Source organism: Mycteria americana, chromosome 7, assembly GCF_035582795.1.
Source record: "Mycteria americana isolate JAX WOST 10 ecotype Jacksonville Zoo and Gardens chromosome 7, USCA_MyAme_1.0, whole genome shotgun sequence".
Taxonomy (NCBI): Eukaryota; Metazoa; Chordata; class Aves; order Ciconiiformes; family Ciconiidae; genus Mycteria; species Mycteria americana.
The window spans coordinates 67,983,640-68,002,960 of NC_134371.1; the positions used below are offsets into that span (position 1 = coordinate 67,983,640).

A 19,321-nucleotide genomic window follows, 5' to 3' on the forward strand; every position below is an offset into this window, starting at 1 on the left:
GTGACGGGGCACAGATACGGTGGATGTTGTAGAGATCCCCTTATCCTCGTCTGCACATTCCTTCCAGCTGCGTGTGGGACCACGGCACGTTACAGAGGTGGTTGGTGTTGCTGCGCATCCATTGTCCACGGCTGTTGGTACCATTGATTTGGCTGTGGGACCTACATGGAGTAGAGATGCAATGAGTGGTGCGGTTCTCCCTTTGCCCTCGATTTTGGGCACCTTGTGGCCGGCTGTATTGTTGTGACAGTGCAGAGATACGGTGTTTGCTGTGGAGATCCTCTTCTTCAAGGCTCCACGTTCCTTGTAGCTGCTTGTGAGTCCATCGTATGTTACAGAGGTGGTTGGTGTTGCATCATTTCCTTTGTCCATGGCGTTGGGCACCTCTGAGCTGCCTCTAGAACCTGTATGGGGTACAGATGGAGTTGGTGTTGCAGCCTTTCATTTGCCCAGGTCTGTGGGCACCTTCTGGCTGTCTGTCTGAGCGTGACGGGGCAGAGATCCGGTTGGTAAGGCATAGGTCCCCTTTTTCAAGTGTTCGCGTTCCTTCCAGCTGCTTGTGGGAGCGTGGCATGTTATAGAGGTGGTTGGTGTTGCGGCGTTTGCTTTGTCCGTGGCTGTGGTCACGTTTAAGCTGCTGCCTGTGGGACCTGGATGGGGTAGAGATAGAGGGTGTGGTGAAGTTGTGCCATTGCCCGTGATTTTGGGCACCTTCTGTCTGGTTGTATGATCGTGACGGGGCACAGATACGGTGGATGTTGTAGAGATCCCCTTATCCTCGTCTGCACATTCCTTCCAGCTGCGTGTGGGACCACGGCACGTTACAGAGGTGGTTGGTGTTGCTGCGCATCCATTGTCCACGGCTGTTGGTACCATTGATTTGGCTGTGGGACCTACATGGAGTAGAGATGCAATGAGTGGTGCGGTTCTCCCTTTGCCCTCGATTTTGGGCACCTTGTGGCCGGCTGTATTGTTGTGACAGGGCAGAGATACGGTGTTTGCTGTGGAGATCCTCTTCTTCAAGGCTCCACGTTCCTTGTAGCTGCTTGTGAGTCCATCGTATGTTACAGAGGTGGTTGGTGTTGCGGCATTTCCTCTGTCCACGGTGATGGGCACCATTGAGGTGCCTGTGGGACCTGCATGGGGTACAGATGCAGTGAGTGGTGCAGTTCTGCCTTTGCCTTCGATTTTGGGCACCTTGTGGCCGGCTGTATGATTGTGACAGGGCAGAGATACGGTGGTTGCTGTGGAGATCCCCTTTTCCATGGCTCCATGTTCCTTGTAGCTGCTTGTGAGTCCATCGTATGTTACAGAGGTGGTTGGTGTTGCGGCATTTCCTTTGTCCACGGTAATGGGCACCATTGAGGTTCCTGTGGGACCTGCATGGGGTACAGATGCAGTGAGTGGTGCGGTTCTGCCTTTGTCCTCGATTTTGGGCACCTTGTGTCTGGCTGTATGGTTGTGACAGGGCAGAGATACGGTGGTTGCTGTGGAGATCTCCTTCTCCATGGCTCCACGTTCCTTGTAGCTGCTTGTGAGTCCATCGTATGTTACAGAGGTGGTTGGTGTTGCGGCATTTCCTTTGTCCACGGTGATGGGCACCATTGAGGTGCCTGTGGGACCTGCATGGGGTACAGATGCAGTGAGTGGTGCGGTTCTGCCTTTGCCTTCGATTTTGGGCACCTTGTGGCCGGCTGTATGATTGTGACAGGGCAGAGATACGGTGGTTGCTGTGGAGATCCCCTTTTCCATGGCTCCATGTTCCTTGTTGCTGCTTGTGAGTCCATCGTATGTTACAGAGGTGGTTGGTGTTGCGACATTTCCTTTGTCCACGGTGATGGGCACCATTGAGGTGCCTGTGGGACCTGCATGGGGTACAGATGCTGTGAGTGGTGCGGTTCTGCCTTTGTCCTCGATTTTGGGCACCTTCTGGCTGGCTGTATGGTTGTGACAGGGCAGAGATACGGTGGTTGCTGTGGAGATCTCCTTCTCCATGGCTCCATGTTCCTTGTTGCTGCTTGTGAGTCCATCGTATGTTACAGAGGTGGTTGGTGTTGCGTCATTTCCTTTATCCATGGCGTTGGGCACCTCTGCTGCCTCTAGAACCTGGATAGGGTACAGATGGAGTTGGTGTTGCAGCCTTTCATTTGCCCAGGTCTGTGGGCACCTTCTGGCTGGCTGTATGAGCGTGACGGGGCAGAGATCCGGTTGGTAATGCAGAGGTTCCCGTCTTCAAGTGTTCGCGTTCCTTCCAGCTGCTTGTGGGAGCATGGCATGTTATCGAGGTGGTTGGTGTTGCGGCGTTTGCTTTGTCCGTGGCTGTGGTCACGTTTAAGCTGCTGCCTGTGGGACCTGGATGGGGTAGAGATAGAGGGTGTGGTGAAGTTGTGCCATTGCCCGTGAGTTTGGGCACCTTCTGTCTGGTTGTATGATCGTGACGGGGCACAGATACGGTGGATGTTGTAGAGATCCCCTTATCCTCGTCTGCGCATTCCTTCCAGCTGCGTGTGGGACCACGGCACGTTACAGAGGTGGTTGGTGTTGCTGCGCATCCATTGTCCACGGCTGTTGGTACCATTGATTTGGCTGTGGGACCTACATGGAGTAGAGATGCAATGAGTGGTGCGGTTCTGCCTTTGCCCTCGATTTTGGGCACCTTGTGGCCGGCTGTATTGTTGTGACAGGGCAGAGATACGGTGTTTGCTGTGGAGATCCTCTTCTTCAAGGCTCCACGTTCCTTGTAGCTGCTTATGAGTCCATCGTATGTTGCAGAGGTGGTTGGTGTTGCGGCATTTCCTTTGTCCACGGTAATGGGCACCATTGAGGTTCCTGTGGGACCTGCATGGGGTACAGATGCAGTGAGTGGTGCGGTTCTGCCTTTGCCTTCGATTTTGGGCACCTTGTGGCCGGCTGTATGATTGTGACAGGGCAGAGATACGGTGGTTGCTGTGGAGATCCCCTTTTCCATGGCTCCATGTTCCTTGTAGCTGCTTGTGAGTCCATCGTATGTTACAGAGGTGGTTGGTGTTGCGGCATTTCCTTTGTCCACGGTAATGGGCACCATTGAGGTTCCTGTGGGACCTGCATGGGGTACAGATGCAGTGAGTGGTGCGGTTCTGCCTTTGTCCTCGATTTTGGGCACCTTGTGTCTGGCTGTATGGTTGTGACAGGGCAGAGATACGGTGGTTGCTGTGGAGATCTCCTTCTCCATGGCTCCATGTTCCTTGTAGCTGCTTGTGAGTCCATCGTATGTTACAGAGGTGGTTGGTATTGCGACATTTCCTTTGTCCACGGGGATGGGCACCATTGAGGTGCCTGTGGGACCTGCATGGGGTACAGATGCAGTGAGTGGTGCGGTTCTGCCTTTGTCCTCGAGTTTGGGCACCTTGTGGCCGGCTGTATGATTGTGACAGGGCAGAGATAAGGTGGTTGCTGTGGAGATCCCCTTTTTCATGGCTCCATGTTCCTTGTAGCTGCTTGTGAGTCCATCGTATGTTACAGAGGTGGTTGGTGTTGCGACATTTCCTTTGTCCACGGTGATGGGCACCATTGAGGTGCCTGTGGGACCTGCATGCAGTACAGATGCAGTGAGTGGTGCGGTTCTGCCTTTGTCCTCGATTTTGGGCGCCTTCTGGCTGTCTGTATGCAGCCAGAAGGCTGTATGCGGTTGGTAATGCAGAGGTCCCCTTCTTCAAGTGTTCGCGTTCCTTCCAGCTGCGTGTGGGACCACGGCACGTTACAGAGATGGTTGGTGTTGCTGCGCATCCATTGTCCACGGCTGTTGGTACCATTGATTTGACTGTGGGACCTACATGGAGTAGAGATGCAGTGAGTGGTGCGGTTCTGCCTTTGTCCTCGATTTTGGGCACCTTGTGGCCGGCTGTATGGTTGTGACAGGCAGAGATACGGTGGTTGCTGTGGAGATCCCCTTTTTCATGGCTCCATGTTCCTTGTTGCTGCTTGTGAGTCCATCGTATGTTACAGAGGTGGTTGGTGTTGCATCATTTCCTTTGTCCATGGCGTTGGGCACCTCTGAGCTGCCTCTAGAACCTGGATGGGGTACAGATGGAGTTGGTGTTGCAGCCTTTCGTTTGCCCAGGTCTGTGGGCACCTTCTGGCTGGCTGTATGAGCGTGACGGGGCAGAGATCCGGTTGGTAATGCAGAGGTCCCCTTCTTCAAGTGTTCGCGTTCCTTCCAGCTGCTTGTGGGAGCATGGCATGTTACAGAGGTGGTTGGTGTTGCGCCATTTCCTTTATCCATGGTGTTGGGCACCTCTGAGCTGCCTCTAGAACCTTGATGGGGTACAGATGGAGTTGGTGTTGCAGCCTTTCATTTGCCCAGGTCTGTGGGCACCTTCTGGCTGGCTGTATGAGCGTGACGGGGCAGAGATCCGGTTGTTAAGTAGATGTTCCCGTCTTCAAGTGTTCTCGTTTCTTCCAGCTGCTTGTGGGAGCGTGGCATGTTATCGAGGTGGTTGGTGTTGCGGCGTTTGCTTTGTCCGTGGCTGTGGTCACGTTTAAGCTGCTGCCTGTGGGACCTGGATGGGGTAGAGATAGAGGGTGTGGTGAAGTTGTGCCATTGCCCGTGAGTTTGGGCACCTTCTGTCTGGTTGTATGATCGTGACGGGGCACAGATACGGTGGATGTTGTAGAGATCCCCTTATCCTCGTCTGCGCATTCCTTCCAGCTGCGTGTGGGACCACGGCACGTTACAGAGGTGGTTGGTGTTGCTGCGCATCCATTGTCCACGGCTGTTGGTACCATTGATTTGGCTGTGGGACCTACATGGAGTAGAGATGCAATGAGTGGTGAGGTTCTGCCTTTGCCCTCGATTTTGGGCACCTTGTGGCCGGCTGTATTGTTGTGACAGGGCAGAGATACGGTGTTTGCTGTGGAGATCCTCTTCTTCAAGGCTCCACGTTCCTTGTAGCTGCTTGTGAGTCCATCGTATGTTACAGAGGTGGTTGGTGTTGCGGCATTTCCTTTGTCCACGGTGATGGGCACCATTGAGGTGCCTGTGGGACCTGCATGGGGTACAGATGCAGTGAGTGGTGCGGTTCTGCCTTTGCCTTCGATTTTGGGCACCTTGTGGCCGGCTGTATGATTGTGACAGGGCAGAGATACGGTGGTTGCTGTGGAGATCCCCTTTTCCATGGCTCCATGTTCCTTGTAGCTGCTTGTGAGTCCATCGTATGTTACAGAGGTGGTTGGTGTTGCGACATTTCCTTTGTCCACGGTGATGGGCACCATTGAGGTGCCTGTGGGACCTGCATGGGGTACAGATGCTGTGAGTGGTGCGGTTCTGCCTTTGTCCTCGATTTTGGGCACCTTCTGGCTGGCTGTATGGTTGTGACAGGGCAGAGATACGGTGGTTGCTGTGGAGATCTCCTTCTCCATGGCTCCATGTTCCTTGTTGCTGCTTGTGAGTCCATCGTATGTTACAGAGGTGGTTGGTGTTGCGTCATTTCCTTTATCCATGGCGTTGGGCACCTCTGCTGCCTCTAGAACCTGGATAGGGTACAGATGGAGTTGGTGTTGCAGCCTTTCATTTGCCCAGGTCTGTGGGCACCTTCTGGCTGGCTGTATGAGCGTGACGGGGCAGAGATCCGGTTGGTAATGCAGAGGTTCCCGTCTTCAAGTGTTCGCGTTCCTTCCAGCTGCTTGTGGGAGCATGGCATGTTATCGAGGTGGTTGGTGTTGCGGCGTTTGCTTTGTCCGTGGCTGTGGTCACGTTTAAGCTACTGCCTGTGGGACCTGGATGGGGTACAGATGCAGTGAGTGGTGCGGTTCTGCCTTTGTCCTCGATTTTGGGCACCTTGTGTCTGGCTGTATGGTTGTGACAGGGCAGAGATACGGTGGTTGCTGTGGAGATCTCCTTCTCCATGGCTCCATGTTCCTTGTAGCTGCTTGTGAGTCCATCGTATGTTACAGAGGTGGTTGGTGTTGCGACATTTCCTTTGTCCACGGGGATGGGCACCATTGAGGTGCCTGTGGGACCTGCATGCAGTACAGATGCAGTGAGTGGTGCGGTTCTGCCTTTGTCCTCGATTTTGGGCGCCTTCTGGCTGTCTGTATGCAGCCAGAAGGCTGTATGCGGTTGGTAATGCAGCGGTCCCCTTCTTCAAGTGTTCGCGTTCCTTCCAGCTGCGTGTGGGACCACGGCACGTTACAGAGATGGTTGGTGTTGCTGCGCATCCATTGTCCACGGCTGTTGGTACCATTGATTTGGCTGTGGGACCTACATGGAGTAGAGATGCAGTGAGTGGTGCGGTTCTGCCTTTGTCCTCGATTTTGGGCACCTTGTGGCCGGCTGTATGGTTGTGAGAGGCAGAGATACGGTGGTTGCTGTGGAGATCTCCTTCTCCATGGCTCCATGTTCCTTGTTGCTGCTTGTGAGTCCATCGTATGTTACAGAGGTGGTTGGTGTTGCATCATTTCCTTTGTCCATGGTGTTGGGCACCTCTGAGCTGCCTCTAGAACCTTGATGGGGTACAGATGGAGTTGGTGTTGCAGCCTTTCATTTGCCCAGGTCTGTGGGCACCTTCTGGCTGGCTGTCTGAGCGTGACGGGGCAGAGATCCGGTTGGTAAGGCAGAGGTCCCCTTCTTCAAGTGTTCGCGTTCCTTCCAGCTGCTTGTGGGAGCGTGGCATGTTATAGAGGTGGTTGGTGTTGCGGCGTTTGCTTTGTCCGTGGCTGTGGTCACGTTTAAGCTGCTGCCTGTGGGACCTGGATGGGGTAGAGATAGAGGGTGTGGTGAAGTTGTGCCATTGCCCGTGAGTTTGGGCACCTTCTGTCTGGTTGTATGATCGTGACGGGGCACAGATACGGTGGATGTTGTAGAGATCCCCTTATCCTCGTCTGCACATTCCTTCCAGCTGCGTGTGGGACCACAGCACGTTACAGAGGTGGTTGGTGTTGCTGCGCATCCATTGTCCACGGCTGTTGGTACCATTGATTTGGCTGTGGGACCTACATGGAGTAGAGATGCAATGAGTGGTGCGGTTCTCCCTTTGCCCTCGATTTTGGGCACCTTGTGGCCGGCTGTATTGTTGTGACAGTGCAGAGATACGGTGTTTGCTGTGGAGATCCTCTTCTTCAAGGCTCCACGTTCCTTGTAGCTGCTTGTGAGTCCATCGTATGTTACAGAGGTGGTTGGTGTTGCGGCATTTCCTTTGTCCACGGTGATGGGCACCATTGAGGTGCCTGTGGGACCTGCATGGGGTACAGATGCTGTGAGTGGTGCGGTTCTGCCTTTGTCCTCGATTTTGGGCACCTTCTGGCTGGCTGTATGGTTGTGACAGGGCAGAGATACGGTGGTTGCTGTGGAGATCTCCTTCTCCATGGCTCCATGTTCCTTGTTGCTGCTTGTGAGTCCATCGTATGTTACAGAGGTGGTTGGTGTTGCGTCATTTCCTTTATCCATGGCGTTGGGCACCTCTGAGCTGCCTCTAGAACCTGTATGGGGTACAGATGGAGTTGGTGTTGCAGCCTTTCGTTTGCCCAGGTCTGTGGGCACCTTCTGGCTGGCTGTATGAGCGTGACGGGGCAGAGATCCGGTTGGTAATGCAGAGGTCCCCTTCTTCAAGTGTTCGCGTTCCTTCCAGCTGCTTGTGGGAGCATGGCATGTTACAGAGGTGGTTGGTGTTGCGCCATTTCCTTTATCCATGGTGTTGGGCACCTCTGAGCTGCCTCTAGAACCTTGATGGGGTACAGATGGAGTTGGTGTTGCAGCCTTTCATTTGCCCAGGTCTGTGGGCACCTTCTGGCTGGCTGTATGAGCGTGACGGGGCAGAGATCCGGTTGTTAAGTAGATGTTCCCGTCTTCAAGTGTTCTCGTTTCTTCCAGCTGCTTGTGGGAGCGTGGCATGTTATAGAGGTGGTTGGTGTTGCGGCGTTTGCTTTGTCCGTGGCTGTGGTCACGTTTAAGCTGCTGCCTGTGGGACCTGGATGGGGTAGAGATAGAGGGTGTGGTGAAGTTGTGCCATTGCCCGTGATTTTGGGCACCTTCTGTCTGGTTGTATGATCGTGACGGGGCACAGATACGGTGGATGTTGTAGAGATCCCCTTATCCTCGTCTGCGCATTCCTTCCAGCTGTGTGTGGGACCACGGCACGTTACAGAGGTGGTTGGTGTTGCTGCGCATCCATTGTCCACGGCTGTTGGTACCATTGATTTGGCTGTGGGACCTACATGGAGTAGAGATGCAATGAGTGGTGAGGTTCTGCCTTTGCCCTCGATTTTGGGCACCTTGTGGCCGGCTGTATTGTTGTGACAGGGCAGAGATACGGTGTTTGCTGTGGAGATCCTCTTCTTCAAGGCTCCACGTTCCTTGTAGCTGCTTGTGAGTCCATCGTATGTTACAGAGGTGGTTGATGTTGCGGCATTTCCTTTGTCCACGGTGATGGGCACCATTGAGGTGCCTGTGGGACGTGCATGGGGTACAGATGCAGTGAGTGGTGCGGTTCTGCCTTTGCCTTCGATTTTGGGCACCTTGTGGCCGGCTGTATGATTGTGACAGGGCAGAGATACGGTGGTTGCTGTGGAGATCCCCTTTTCCATGGCTCCATGTTCCTTGTAGCTGCTTGTGAGTCCATCGTATGTTACAGAGGTGGTTGGTGTTGCGACATTTCCTTTGTCCACGGTGATGGGCACCATTGAGGTGCCTGTGGGACCTGCATGGGGTACAGATGCTGTGAGTGGTGCGGTTCTGCCTTTGTCCTCGATTTTGGGCACCTTCTGGCTGGCTGTATGGTTATTACAGGGCAGAGATACGGTGGTTGCTGTGGAGATCTCCTTCTCCATGGCTCCATGTTCCTTGTTGCTGCTTGTGAGTCCATCATATGTTACAGAGGTGGTTGGTGTTGCGTCATTTCCTTTATCCATGGCGTTGGGCACCTCTGCTTCCTCTAGAACCTGGATAGGGTACAGATGGAGTTGGTGTTGCAGCCTTTCATTTGCCCAGGTCTGTGGGCACCTTCTGGCTGGCTGTATGAGCGTGACGGGGCAGAGATCCGGTTGGTAATGCAGGCAGAGATCCGGTTGTTAATGCAGGCGTCCCCGTCTTCAAGTGTTCGCGTTCCTTCCAGCTGCTTGTGGAAGCATGGCATGTTACAGAGGTGGTTGGTGTTGCGGCGTTTGCTTTGTCTGTGTCTGTGGGCACCTTTAAGCTGCTGCCTGTGGGACCTGGATGGGGTAGAGATAGAGGGTGTGGTGAAGTTGTGCCATTGCCCGTGAGTTTGGGCACCTTCTGTCTGGTTGTATGATCGTGACGGGGCACAGATACGGTGGGTGTTGTAGAGATCCCCTTATCCTTGTCTGCGCATTCCTTCCAGCTGTGTGTGGGACCACGCATGTTACAGAGGTGGTTGGTGTTTCTGCGCATCCATTGTCCGCGGCTGTTGGTACCATTGATTTGGCTGTGGGACCTACATGGAGTAGAGATGCATTGAGTGGTGCAGTTCTCTCTTTGCCCTCGATTTTGGGCACCTTCTGGCTGGCTGTATGATCGTGACGGGGCACAGATACTGTAGATGTTGTAGAGATCCGCTTATCCAAGGCTGCACGTTCCTTGCAGCTGCGTGTGGGTTCATGGCACGTTACAGAGGTGGTTACTGTTGCTGCGCACCCATTGTCCACGGGTGTTGGGCACCTTTGAGGTGCCTCTAGAACCTGTATGGGGTATAGATAGAATCGGTGTTGCAGCCCTTCAGTTGCCCAGACTTCTGGGCACCTTGTTGCTGGCTCTGTGATAGTGACGGGGTAGAGATATGGTGGGTACTGCATAGCTTGTAAGTTTTTGCTCACCCATCTCTTTGTCTGGCAGTCTGGAGCCGCACAGCTGTTTTTATATGCGGTTCGGTCCATCTGGCTGTGATATGCCCATGACATCTCCAGGGTTCGTTCTAGGATCTCGTTTGGCGCCCAGCCCTCGGCTACCCAGGGGGCAAGGTTGTGGAGCTCCTTTTGCCCATGGCTTTGGGACGCTCTCTGCAAGACCAGGATGATTCAGAAGTCAGGGCTGTCTTATCTGTCGTGTAGAGCACTGAGAGCACTCTGTGCGAGTGATGAGAGGGGATACGACAGGAGCATGCTGTCATGTGTTTGTGCCCATGTCCAGGCTGTGGTCCATGAAGACAGGAGAAGCAACAACCACAGGAGCCACTGTCTGTGGCCATGGGCAGCCCTGTCCTCCTTACCCAGAGAATGCCAGTCCCATGCCAAGGCTGTCTATCATATGAATCACAGCCAGCCAGGAGACACCTGTTCTGTGCCATCCCTGTCACGTACGCCACTGTGACATGGACCCCTGCCAATGTTCTGCCCACTGCGACACAGCCATGACATCACCAGGGCTTGTGCCCACCTCTCCCAGCCACAGGAGAGGGTTGTGGAGCTCCCTTTGCCCATGGCTTTGGGAAGCTCCTTGGTTCTGCCTAGGATGGGGTAGAGGCCAGGACTGTCTTACCTGTCCTGTAGAGCACTGACAGCTCTCTGGCCGAATGACGAGGTGAGAGAGGACAGGAGCCGTGGTCTGGTTGTGTCCCTTTCCAGGAGTCTGGCTGCAGTTCTTAAGAGAAGCAACACAAGGGAAGTAACCCTCCACGGCTGTGGGCAGCCCCAGCCCCCTTGCCTTTCTCTCTGTGCCTGCTCCTCTCAGCCCTTGCTCGCCTGCCTCCTCGTCTGCCAGTCTGGGCTGGCACAGCCCTTTTTTTACCCATCTGGGGCCAACCGTGTCACCGACCCCTTTGTGACATAGACCACCACGAGCCGTCTGCCCACTGTGATGTGGCCATGACATCCCCAGGGCTGGTGCCTGGAGCTGGTGCTGCATCCACGTGATACTGCTTTTCCAGCAGTTAAATGAGAAGACACAATTAAATAAAGAATAAAATGAAACAGAAAACAAGAATTGGTAGTGCTGGGGAAGGAAATGAAGTAGCTTGTAGGATCAATGTAAAGAGGAGCAGCTCAGCAAAGGTTAAAAGAGAATCAAAAGCAGCAGGTCCTACCCACTGGCCTGTTTTAAAGATTTGGGTGGCACTTGCTGCTGAGATCTGTGGGTTTGAAGGGTATTCTGGAAGAAGGACGCTGGTTGAGTTTTCTGAAGGTGACCTTTCACACCTTTGGCACTGAAGACGCGTCCCAGTGGCTAACCCTGCATGCATGAGTGGCTGGCTGTGCCGAGGGTATCTCTGCATGAAGTGCAAGACTTGCGTCTGTCTTTCACTGAAATGAATCAAAGTTTTTGCTTGGGAGTGCCCTGTCCTGTGCACTTCAGTTGGTCACTGGAAGAAAACACATGAATTAGCTTCCATCTGCTTGGTTCACTGCAGACTATTACATCCTCTTTAATTCACAGGGTACGAGGTAAGAGGTGCCATGTGAACCACAGGAGTTTCCCTCTGAACATCAGGAAACATTTTTTCTCTGTGAGGGTCACCAAGCACTGTTACAGGTTACCCAGAGTGGTTGTGGATTCTCCATCCTTGGAGATATTAAGAACCCACCTGGGCATTGTCCTGCGCAGCCAGTTCTGGGTGGCCCTGCTGGAGCAGGGGGTTGGACAAGGTGACCTCCAGAGGTCCCTGCCATCATCACCCAATCTGTGATTCTGTTATTGTGTGAAGTGCTTTACAGACTCAAACCCCAAAAAAGATCCAGTTACCCTGAAGTGAGAATTTATGGATGCTGTCTTCAAAGAAAGTCGGTAGAATCCATATGTGTTGACTTCAACAAAAAAATTAATTGCTTTTTGTTTCCCAAATGTAAAATTTTGTTGTATTACAAGTAGTGAGGTTGAGTGTAGCTATGTTTCTGTAGTCGCTTTTTGAGTTAATTACTCATCACATCCAGTTGATAATGTCAAATTTTAAAATACTTATATTACAGCATATCTCTCTGTCTATTGTATCTTCAGGGTAAATCCCAAACTCTTATCTTTCCTGTGACTTACGCTGGTGGGTTTTGGGGGTGGGGAGAGGTATAGTAATTGCCTCTGTAGCTGGAGAGAAGCTGTGGTAGGTGATGGAATTTGTTTTGGTCTCTTACAGCGTTCGTTACTCTGTTAAATGGAGAGCAGGCTCAAAACGCGATTCGGAAATTTCACCAGTATTCTCTACGGGGAAAAGAAATATCTGTGCAACTCCAACCAACAGATGCTTTGCTGTGCATTACTAATTTGCCCATTTCATTTACATTAGAAGCGTTTGAAGAACTTGTGCGTGCATATGGCAATGTTGAGAGGTGTTTTTTGGTCTATAACGAAGTTACTGGCCATTCAAAGGGCTATGGCTTTGTGGAATATATGAAGAAGGACTCTGCTGCAAAGGCGAGACTGGAACTTCTGGGGAAGCAGTTAGACGAGAGCACTCTCTTTGCACAGTGGATGGATGTGAACCAGCTGACGACAAATCTTATTCACTCCAAGTGCCTTTGTGTAGATAAATTGCAAAAAGACTACGCTGATTCAAAAGAACTGATCCAAGCTTTCTCACTAAAATATAAACCTGTTTTCTGCCAGGTATGTTGAATTTGTATCTTTTGGAAGAATCATGGTCATGACTTAAGTAGCTCTGTATTTGCATCTTCACTGCTTGCTGTCTTACCCTTTTGTTTTTCATTGAAGTAGTGAATGGTTATGCATCTGCATTGTGATATATGATGTGGTACAGATGCTTTATTGGTACGGGTTTGCAGTGATTGGTCGATGTCATCTGGGAATTCTGCAGGAGACCACTCCTGTGAAGCACCAATAAAATGTTTATAAGACATCCCTTCCGCATGTATTTTATTGAAAATAATTTTAGAAATATTTTAGAGAGCTTTTAAAGTAAATGTTGATGATGGTTTTATTGCTCAGTAAAGAAAGCCAGAGTGTACGAATACCACAAGTGCAACAGTTTAGATGATGGAGAATATATCTATATATGTGTATATAATTAATATATTTAAGAAACCTCTGCAAACATCTAATGTGTTTTTTCCCTAACTGGAGAAAGTGTAGGCTTGGGATCTCATAGTTGACTGGGCTTGTCAGTGATAGAAGTGGTACATCTTTTGGAAAGCTTGCAGGTACAGGAGAGGTAGATCCTTACTAGCCTTTACAAGTGTAAAGGTTTCCTTCTCATCATCATGGCTTCTGAGATACTAGACCGCAAATAAAACATTGCTCATAGAAGTGGTGCAGGCCAGTGTACCATAAACAGGCAGTAGAAAGAAAGCTTGCTTTATAGTCACACAGTTGGGTATTATTTCAGTTGTTTGTTTGGGTTTTTTTCTTTTTTCTTAAGTATCTTGGAAGGCTGCTCAGGGATTAGTTTCAGGGATAAGTAACCAGAGATTCTCAGTGTCTAAGACCGGAAGGTCCATCAGGCTGTCTAGTCTGACCACCTGCAGGCCATCATATTTTCCTTAGTGCTCTTTGAGCCGCAGTGATTCGTAGTTGGCTAAAGCACATCCTTATACTTGTTTGATCCAAATACACCAGGACATGCCTAAACTGGAAGTAACTCTTTCCAGAAACTGCCCATCCCTTGTTATTTTGCACTTGTGTCTGTTTTCTCAGTTGAATGTATCGGGCTTCAGCTTCACCTCACTGATGACTAGATTGATGAGCCTTTGCTCCCCACTATTTGCTTCCTGTAAGAAGGTGTTAAATGCTGTAGTCAAGTCACTTGCTCAATCTTTGTTTAATTAGCTAAACAGCTTGATCTTTGAAAGTCTTTTACTTCGGGGCATTTTTCCAGCTGTCAGATAATCTGGCTCCCCCAGCAATTTTTTCAACATACTTTTAAACTTCTGAAGTTCAAAGAATAACAGGCTTCTTTGATAAAGATGGTTTTCACTAACAGTATTCTACTGTGCACTTAAAAATTGACTTTTACCTTCTTAAATCATAACATGAGTCACACCTGATGTAGGTGAGGAGGGTCTGCTTGTGTATGCATTCTATCAGTAAATGGCACTAAACAAGTTTCTGTAAAATACAGGAATTAAACAGTATGCTTTTGAATTAGGAAGTAGGCACCCAGTCAAAAATATATCCAAGAAAACATTCTTGGCACATTCTCGTATTATCTATCACTTGTATAAACACAGTGTAATAGACTAATAGGCAGATCATAGAAGTATGATAATAGAACAAAAATAGGTTTACTTATGATAACTTACGATTTATTCTCAATGATTCTCAGAGAATAAACGTGTGATTTATTCTCAGTCATGCCTCATATTTCCACTGGGCATCCAACAGGTACTGACTGGTAAGGGAGGCTCTGCCTCAAGGGGTGGCGGGGAGAGGCAGTGGAGGTGCTGGTTTGCAGACGTAACGGGTGAGTGATGGAGGTGAACCCCATGGGCTAACGGCGGAATCGGCCCTCCGGAGAGGGAAGATATGAGGGTGGAGGTAGGTAAACAAGTAGTTCAAATTTGATAGATGAAAAAGGGAAGACGGTGGATGAATACTCATCACAATAGTGCTAATTAATTATGGTTTTATGAGTGAGATGCCCTAAAAATGAAGGACAAAGAAAGGAGAAGCAGGAAGACCCAAGAAAGTGTGGAAAAAGCAAGGAGGGGGGTGTGACATGATGGGTAGAGACGTAAGAGCAAAACTAGGAGAGGACAGGGTAGCAGAAGCCTGGGTGGGGAGGGAATTTCAATAGAGAACAACTAGGAGAAGAGCCTTTGTCTGGAAAACTTCTGGAAGAATGAATACATTTTAGAAAAACAATTAAAATGTTTGTTCACACTCTTGTTATTTTACATCTTCATGACTAGTGTCTCTCTCTTCCTTCCGTTTCCTAGTCGTGGCCAATCCAGCCTTCACACCTCTCCTGCACTCAGGTTGTCCCTCCAGTAGTGTCACTTTGACCATTTTGCCCATCTCCTGGTTTGGCTTCTTTAACATTGCTGTCTTGTGCTGCTTTCATGGCTTAGTTCTGCTGGTAACTCTGATGCAGTATTTCATCATGTAACTATGATCTTTTACGTAAAATTCTTAGCTGAACTCCTGAAATAAACTCTGCTTTATTTCATTTTATTCCAAAGTTACCATTTTTTTTAAATCAATTTGATTTCTCCTCTATTGACAATAGAAATGGTCTGTCAGGAGGAGCTGAAGCCAGATACTTACACATGGGTCTTAGAAAAATGGCATTTCCTAGGACTTACAGGAACATGTTTTGTCCTTTGCTTCCACAAAATGCACCAGAAAACCTCATTCCTTTCTTATGTCAGCTTTAAATTGTCACTAGGAGGTCTCCACTGTTATCTAGATAGGGATGGAGGACTTTTCTTCAGTACCTCTTTACTTGGGAAGTTTAAACGTTCCTGAATACTGGAATAGAATACTGGTAGCTGCACTTTCACATGGTAAGGGAGTTTTTAACAGTGCATGGAACTACAATAAGTTCCATAGCTGCAAACCATTATTTTCACAAGTACTTCAGGTCTTCACCAGTGCAGCTAAACTGATGTCAAAATAAAATATAATGCTTCTTCACATAGACACACACACACACACACATATATATATATATACACATAGCATATACATATCTATGTGTGTATTTATATATCAAAACATGTGTGTTCTCCAGAGCTCTTCCCAGAGGCCAGTCTTTAACGGTGGCGTTAAAGATCTGACCACCCTCTTTTTCTTCAAAATCTTTGAGATTTATATTTCAATTGTTAGTGTAAGTTTGTGGGACCTAATAGTTGGGAATAGGTTGTTTTTATCCAGTGAAATCTAGGGGAGATTTCCTCTCTTCCACATCAGAGCTAGTATCAGTATGTAATTTCTGTTCATTTTGGGACTGGAGATTTTTGCCTAAGCTTTATTCCCTCCCTTCTCACCCCCTTTTTTTGTTTGATTTAAATCTGCTCATTCTGCTAGAAAACTCTGCAAACAAAGGACAGAGCATTGTTTGACACGTAAGCCTGTTTCCAGTCTGCTTGATTGATCAGTCTGGCATCTTCTCTTGGCATTAAATACAACCACAGACTTCATATTCTCCTAAAAGGCAGTATATATCAGTGGAATTTGCATTGTTACATGTTTCAACAACTATCATGTAGTCTGATGAATGGCATTGTTATTATCGTAGGCTTAAAAACTGAACAATAATGAGTTTATAATTCTTATCCTGCAAAATAAAAATTATTGTAGCATACAGCTATATTTACAATTTCCTTCTCATTCCTTCTTTATTCTGAAAATACGTGTTAAATACATTTCATAGCTCAGGTTCTTAATGAGATCAGACTGAAGTGAAGGTGTTAATTCAAGTAGATAGAGCATGCATGCCAAATATCATGTGAAGATATCATATTCAGTGTAACAGCTGGCACGTTTGAGAAAGAAACATACTGATTTGGGTAGGCATTAACATAGGGTGTCAACTGTTTGTGAAGTATTTTGGAAGGGATAGGTGAAAACACTGCAAGGTGGTTCCTGAAATTCTCCATTTTGTTCAGTGTATTGTGAAATGTTGTTTCAGTTTGCTCAGGATGAAGATAGTTACATTGGCGACTTTGCGGTGGTCGAGTATGAAACTGCAGAGCAGGCTGAGAAAGTACAAGAAGTCACCGACGGCATGACTATCAAAGGAAAGAGAGTCCAGGTGTCGTACTGTGCTCCGGGAGCGCCAGGCAGAAGCACATTAGCAGCACTTATAGCAGCGCAAAGGATGGTAAGATATTTGCAAATCTGTTTTCAGCATGAGTTTGGTACACCTTGAGCAGCCTGAGTTGGGTCAGAGGGATTCAGCTGCTTTGCATTAGGAAGACGAGCCAAGCTTTTGGAAGCATTAGCCTTTTTTTTTTTATCTAGTCAGCCCAATTCAGTCTCCTTCCTAGGAAAAGCATGGCCATATTCTGCAAGGAGGAAGGGTAAAATATGGCCGTAAGATATCACAAAGTTATACTTCTGTAGCTCTGGGATTTTAGTAAATTTAATTTTCTGTATGAGAAATTGTTCTAGTTCAAAACAAAAAGTAACTGTAAGTGGAGTCACTTGAAAAGCTAAAACTTGGTTTAAAACAGAGAGGCAAGAATTTGTCAATTTTAAGATAAATTTCAAGGTAGGAGAAATAGTTTAATTTCATGCTTGATATAGAAGAAAGCTTTTTACACCCACATGTCTTATCAAATTATTTCCTAGAAAATTCGATGTGATAAGTGTTACATGAAGCTGTCTTAAAAGTAGAAGCAGAGCAGTTTCATTACTTCAGCTAGCTTTAGCCCACATCTTTATAAAAGAGATGAGTGGTGCTATTATAAGAGAGTACGTGGCGTTCATGTTAACGGTGCCTTTCATATTCTCCTTTATTGATAACTCGGTCTTGGTTTAAGGGAAAAAAAGAAATGTGTCTCAGGAAAAATAATATGCTTGATGGTTTGGGGGAATAGTTTGTTAGGCATTTCATTTGAGGGAAAAGGAGCGGGAAACAGGGAAGGAGATGTTTTTTCTGTGTAAAATGAAACGTGTACATTACTGTCACACAAGTTTGAGGGATTTAAATGGATTCTTTGTGTTCTCCCGATTCTAACATTTTTCTCTCTCTCTTAATTGGAGATGAGGAACAATAGGAAAGGCTTGCTTCCAGAGCCAAACCCAGTGCAGATTATGAAAAGTTTTAATAATCCAGCAATGCTGCAAATGCTGCTGCAGCCCCAGTTGCGTGGACATGCTGTTAAACCTGGTAAGTTGTTTTAAAACTGAATTTAAAAAAGAAACCCTGTTTTTGGTAATATAAGGCTTTCAGCAAAGGAGAGAAGCAGGAATACTATTTTAAAATCTGTGCAGACGCTGTTTCAGTGTGTCTGTGTAGACACTTCCACATTTTATGAAAGCGAAAGCAAGAGATGGATTGCTACACTATTGTGTCTGGGAAAAATTTAGTGTTAACCTAAAAATGTCTTCACTAACTCTGTGGTCTCTGAATGCTTATACTAGAAATGGGTTTAAAATGAAATGTCTTTTGCAGACATCATTAAAATGGCCAGTTTAAATCTGATTCTAGATCTGAATTTTGCAGCCTGAGTCTTTCTCCTGTTGGTTCCAGTGTAAATCATTATTCAGTTGGATGCTACCATAGTCGTACACAGCATTCCATAACAGCATTAGCCAAAAACATTTCTCCGTCCTCCCTTTAGGATGGATGTGAATAAACATAGTAAAAACAATCTTGTCACATTTCAAATGTTGAAAATATTAAGAACAGGAATGAGAACAGATAATTTGAAGAGTCAAGCAGGGGACAGCTAAGAATTTGTGACATAATCTACTGACAGAAGATACACAGAAATTGTGTGCGAAGTGAACACTGCACTGAAGAAGCACTTTAGCTAATGCTGAAGTTTCAAAGCACTTCAGATAATGCTGTGGTCTTGTAGTCAACTGCAGGCATTTCTGCATATTTGAGCAAAACTCTCAGCTTTAGAGGAGCTCCATGAAAGTACATTTGATCTCTGATGTGCTGTTAATTGCAGATCAAAGCTGGGTGTATTGAAAGGTTTCATTATAATGACGTTTAGTATACTGGAAAGTTCTGTGGAAACCCAATCTGAAAAATATAGAATAACTCTTATAAAGATCTTCAGTTTCCTAACTTCTAAAACACTGCAACTTTGTCTCATGTTTCTAAAGCAGTTCTTGGAGCATCTGCAGGTTTACCTCACCTTACAAATTCAGCAGTTGGCCCACCTTTTTTGCAGTTGAATAAAGTTCACCAGGTATGTGACAAAAAAACTTTTGTCAAAATACATATTTGTGGAGATCTTAGCATGAAAAATATTCTCAAAGTTTTAAGAAATTACGACTAAAATCAAGTGTTCTCATTAAAGCTGTCTTTAAGAAAAGCACTCTTATGAGATGCCTGTGGGGATGTAAGAGCAGACTGTGCTTACTATGCACAAGTGAGTTACGTTATCTTAACTGAGCTTTTGATTTGCTAACACCTGCCGATGTAGAGACAACTTGCCATTACTGGCAAAAAAAATCCTCTTTAAATTAGAGCTTGAGGAGCATGGCACATCCATTTCTCTTGGAGCTACTCATACACGCTTCCTGTAGAGACTTGATTGTTTTATCTGATTCAGGCCAAGAAGCTTAGCATCATTATCTTCATTTTAAAGCTTGCAGGGACCAAAATGTGCTATATATGCCATAAAAAATAGCAATTTGCAGATGTTACTACTTAGTCAAAAAAACCCCAAGCTGTTTAAAGTGTTCTCGGAATATCTGTAATTCATTGTAAAGTTGATACGACTTCCATATGGACGCCAGAATTTCTGAAAGATACTATAAAGGATATTTGGG

At 47.6% G+C, this 19,321-nt stretch overlaps 1 protein-coding gene across 6 annotated transcripts in view; it reads left to right on the forward strand.

Moving 5' to 3' along the window:
* The window catches only part of RAVER2 (ribonucleoprotein, PTB binding 2), a 90,344-nt gene that overhangs the window by 54,699 nt on the left and 16,324 nt on the right, over nt 1-19,321 (forward strand). For all 6 annotated transcript variants that reach the window (XM_075508919.1, XM_075508922.1, XM_075508924.1 and 3 more), the window contains exons 3-6: nt 12,051-12,520; nt 16,500-16,691; nt 17,576-17,702; nt 18,653-18,735. In XM_075508919.1, coding sequence (XP_075365034.1) covers nt 12,051-12,520; nt 16,500-16,691; nt 17,576-17,702; nt 18,653-18,735 — 872 coding nt within the window. The remainder of the gene's footprint in view (nt 1-12,050; nt 12,521-16,499; nt 16,692-17,575; nt 17,703-18,652; nt 18,736-19,321) is intronic.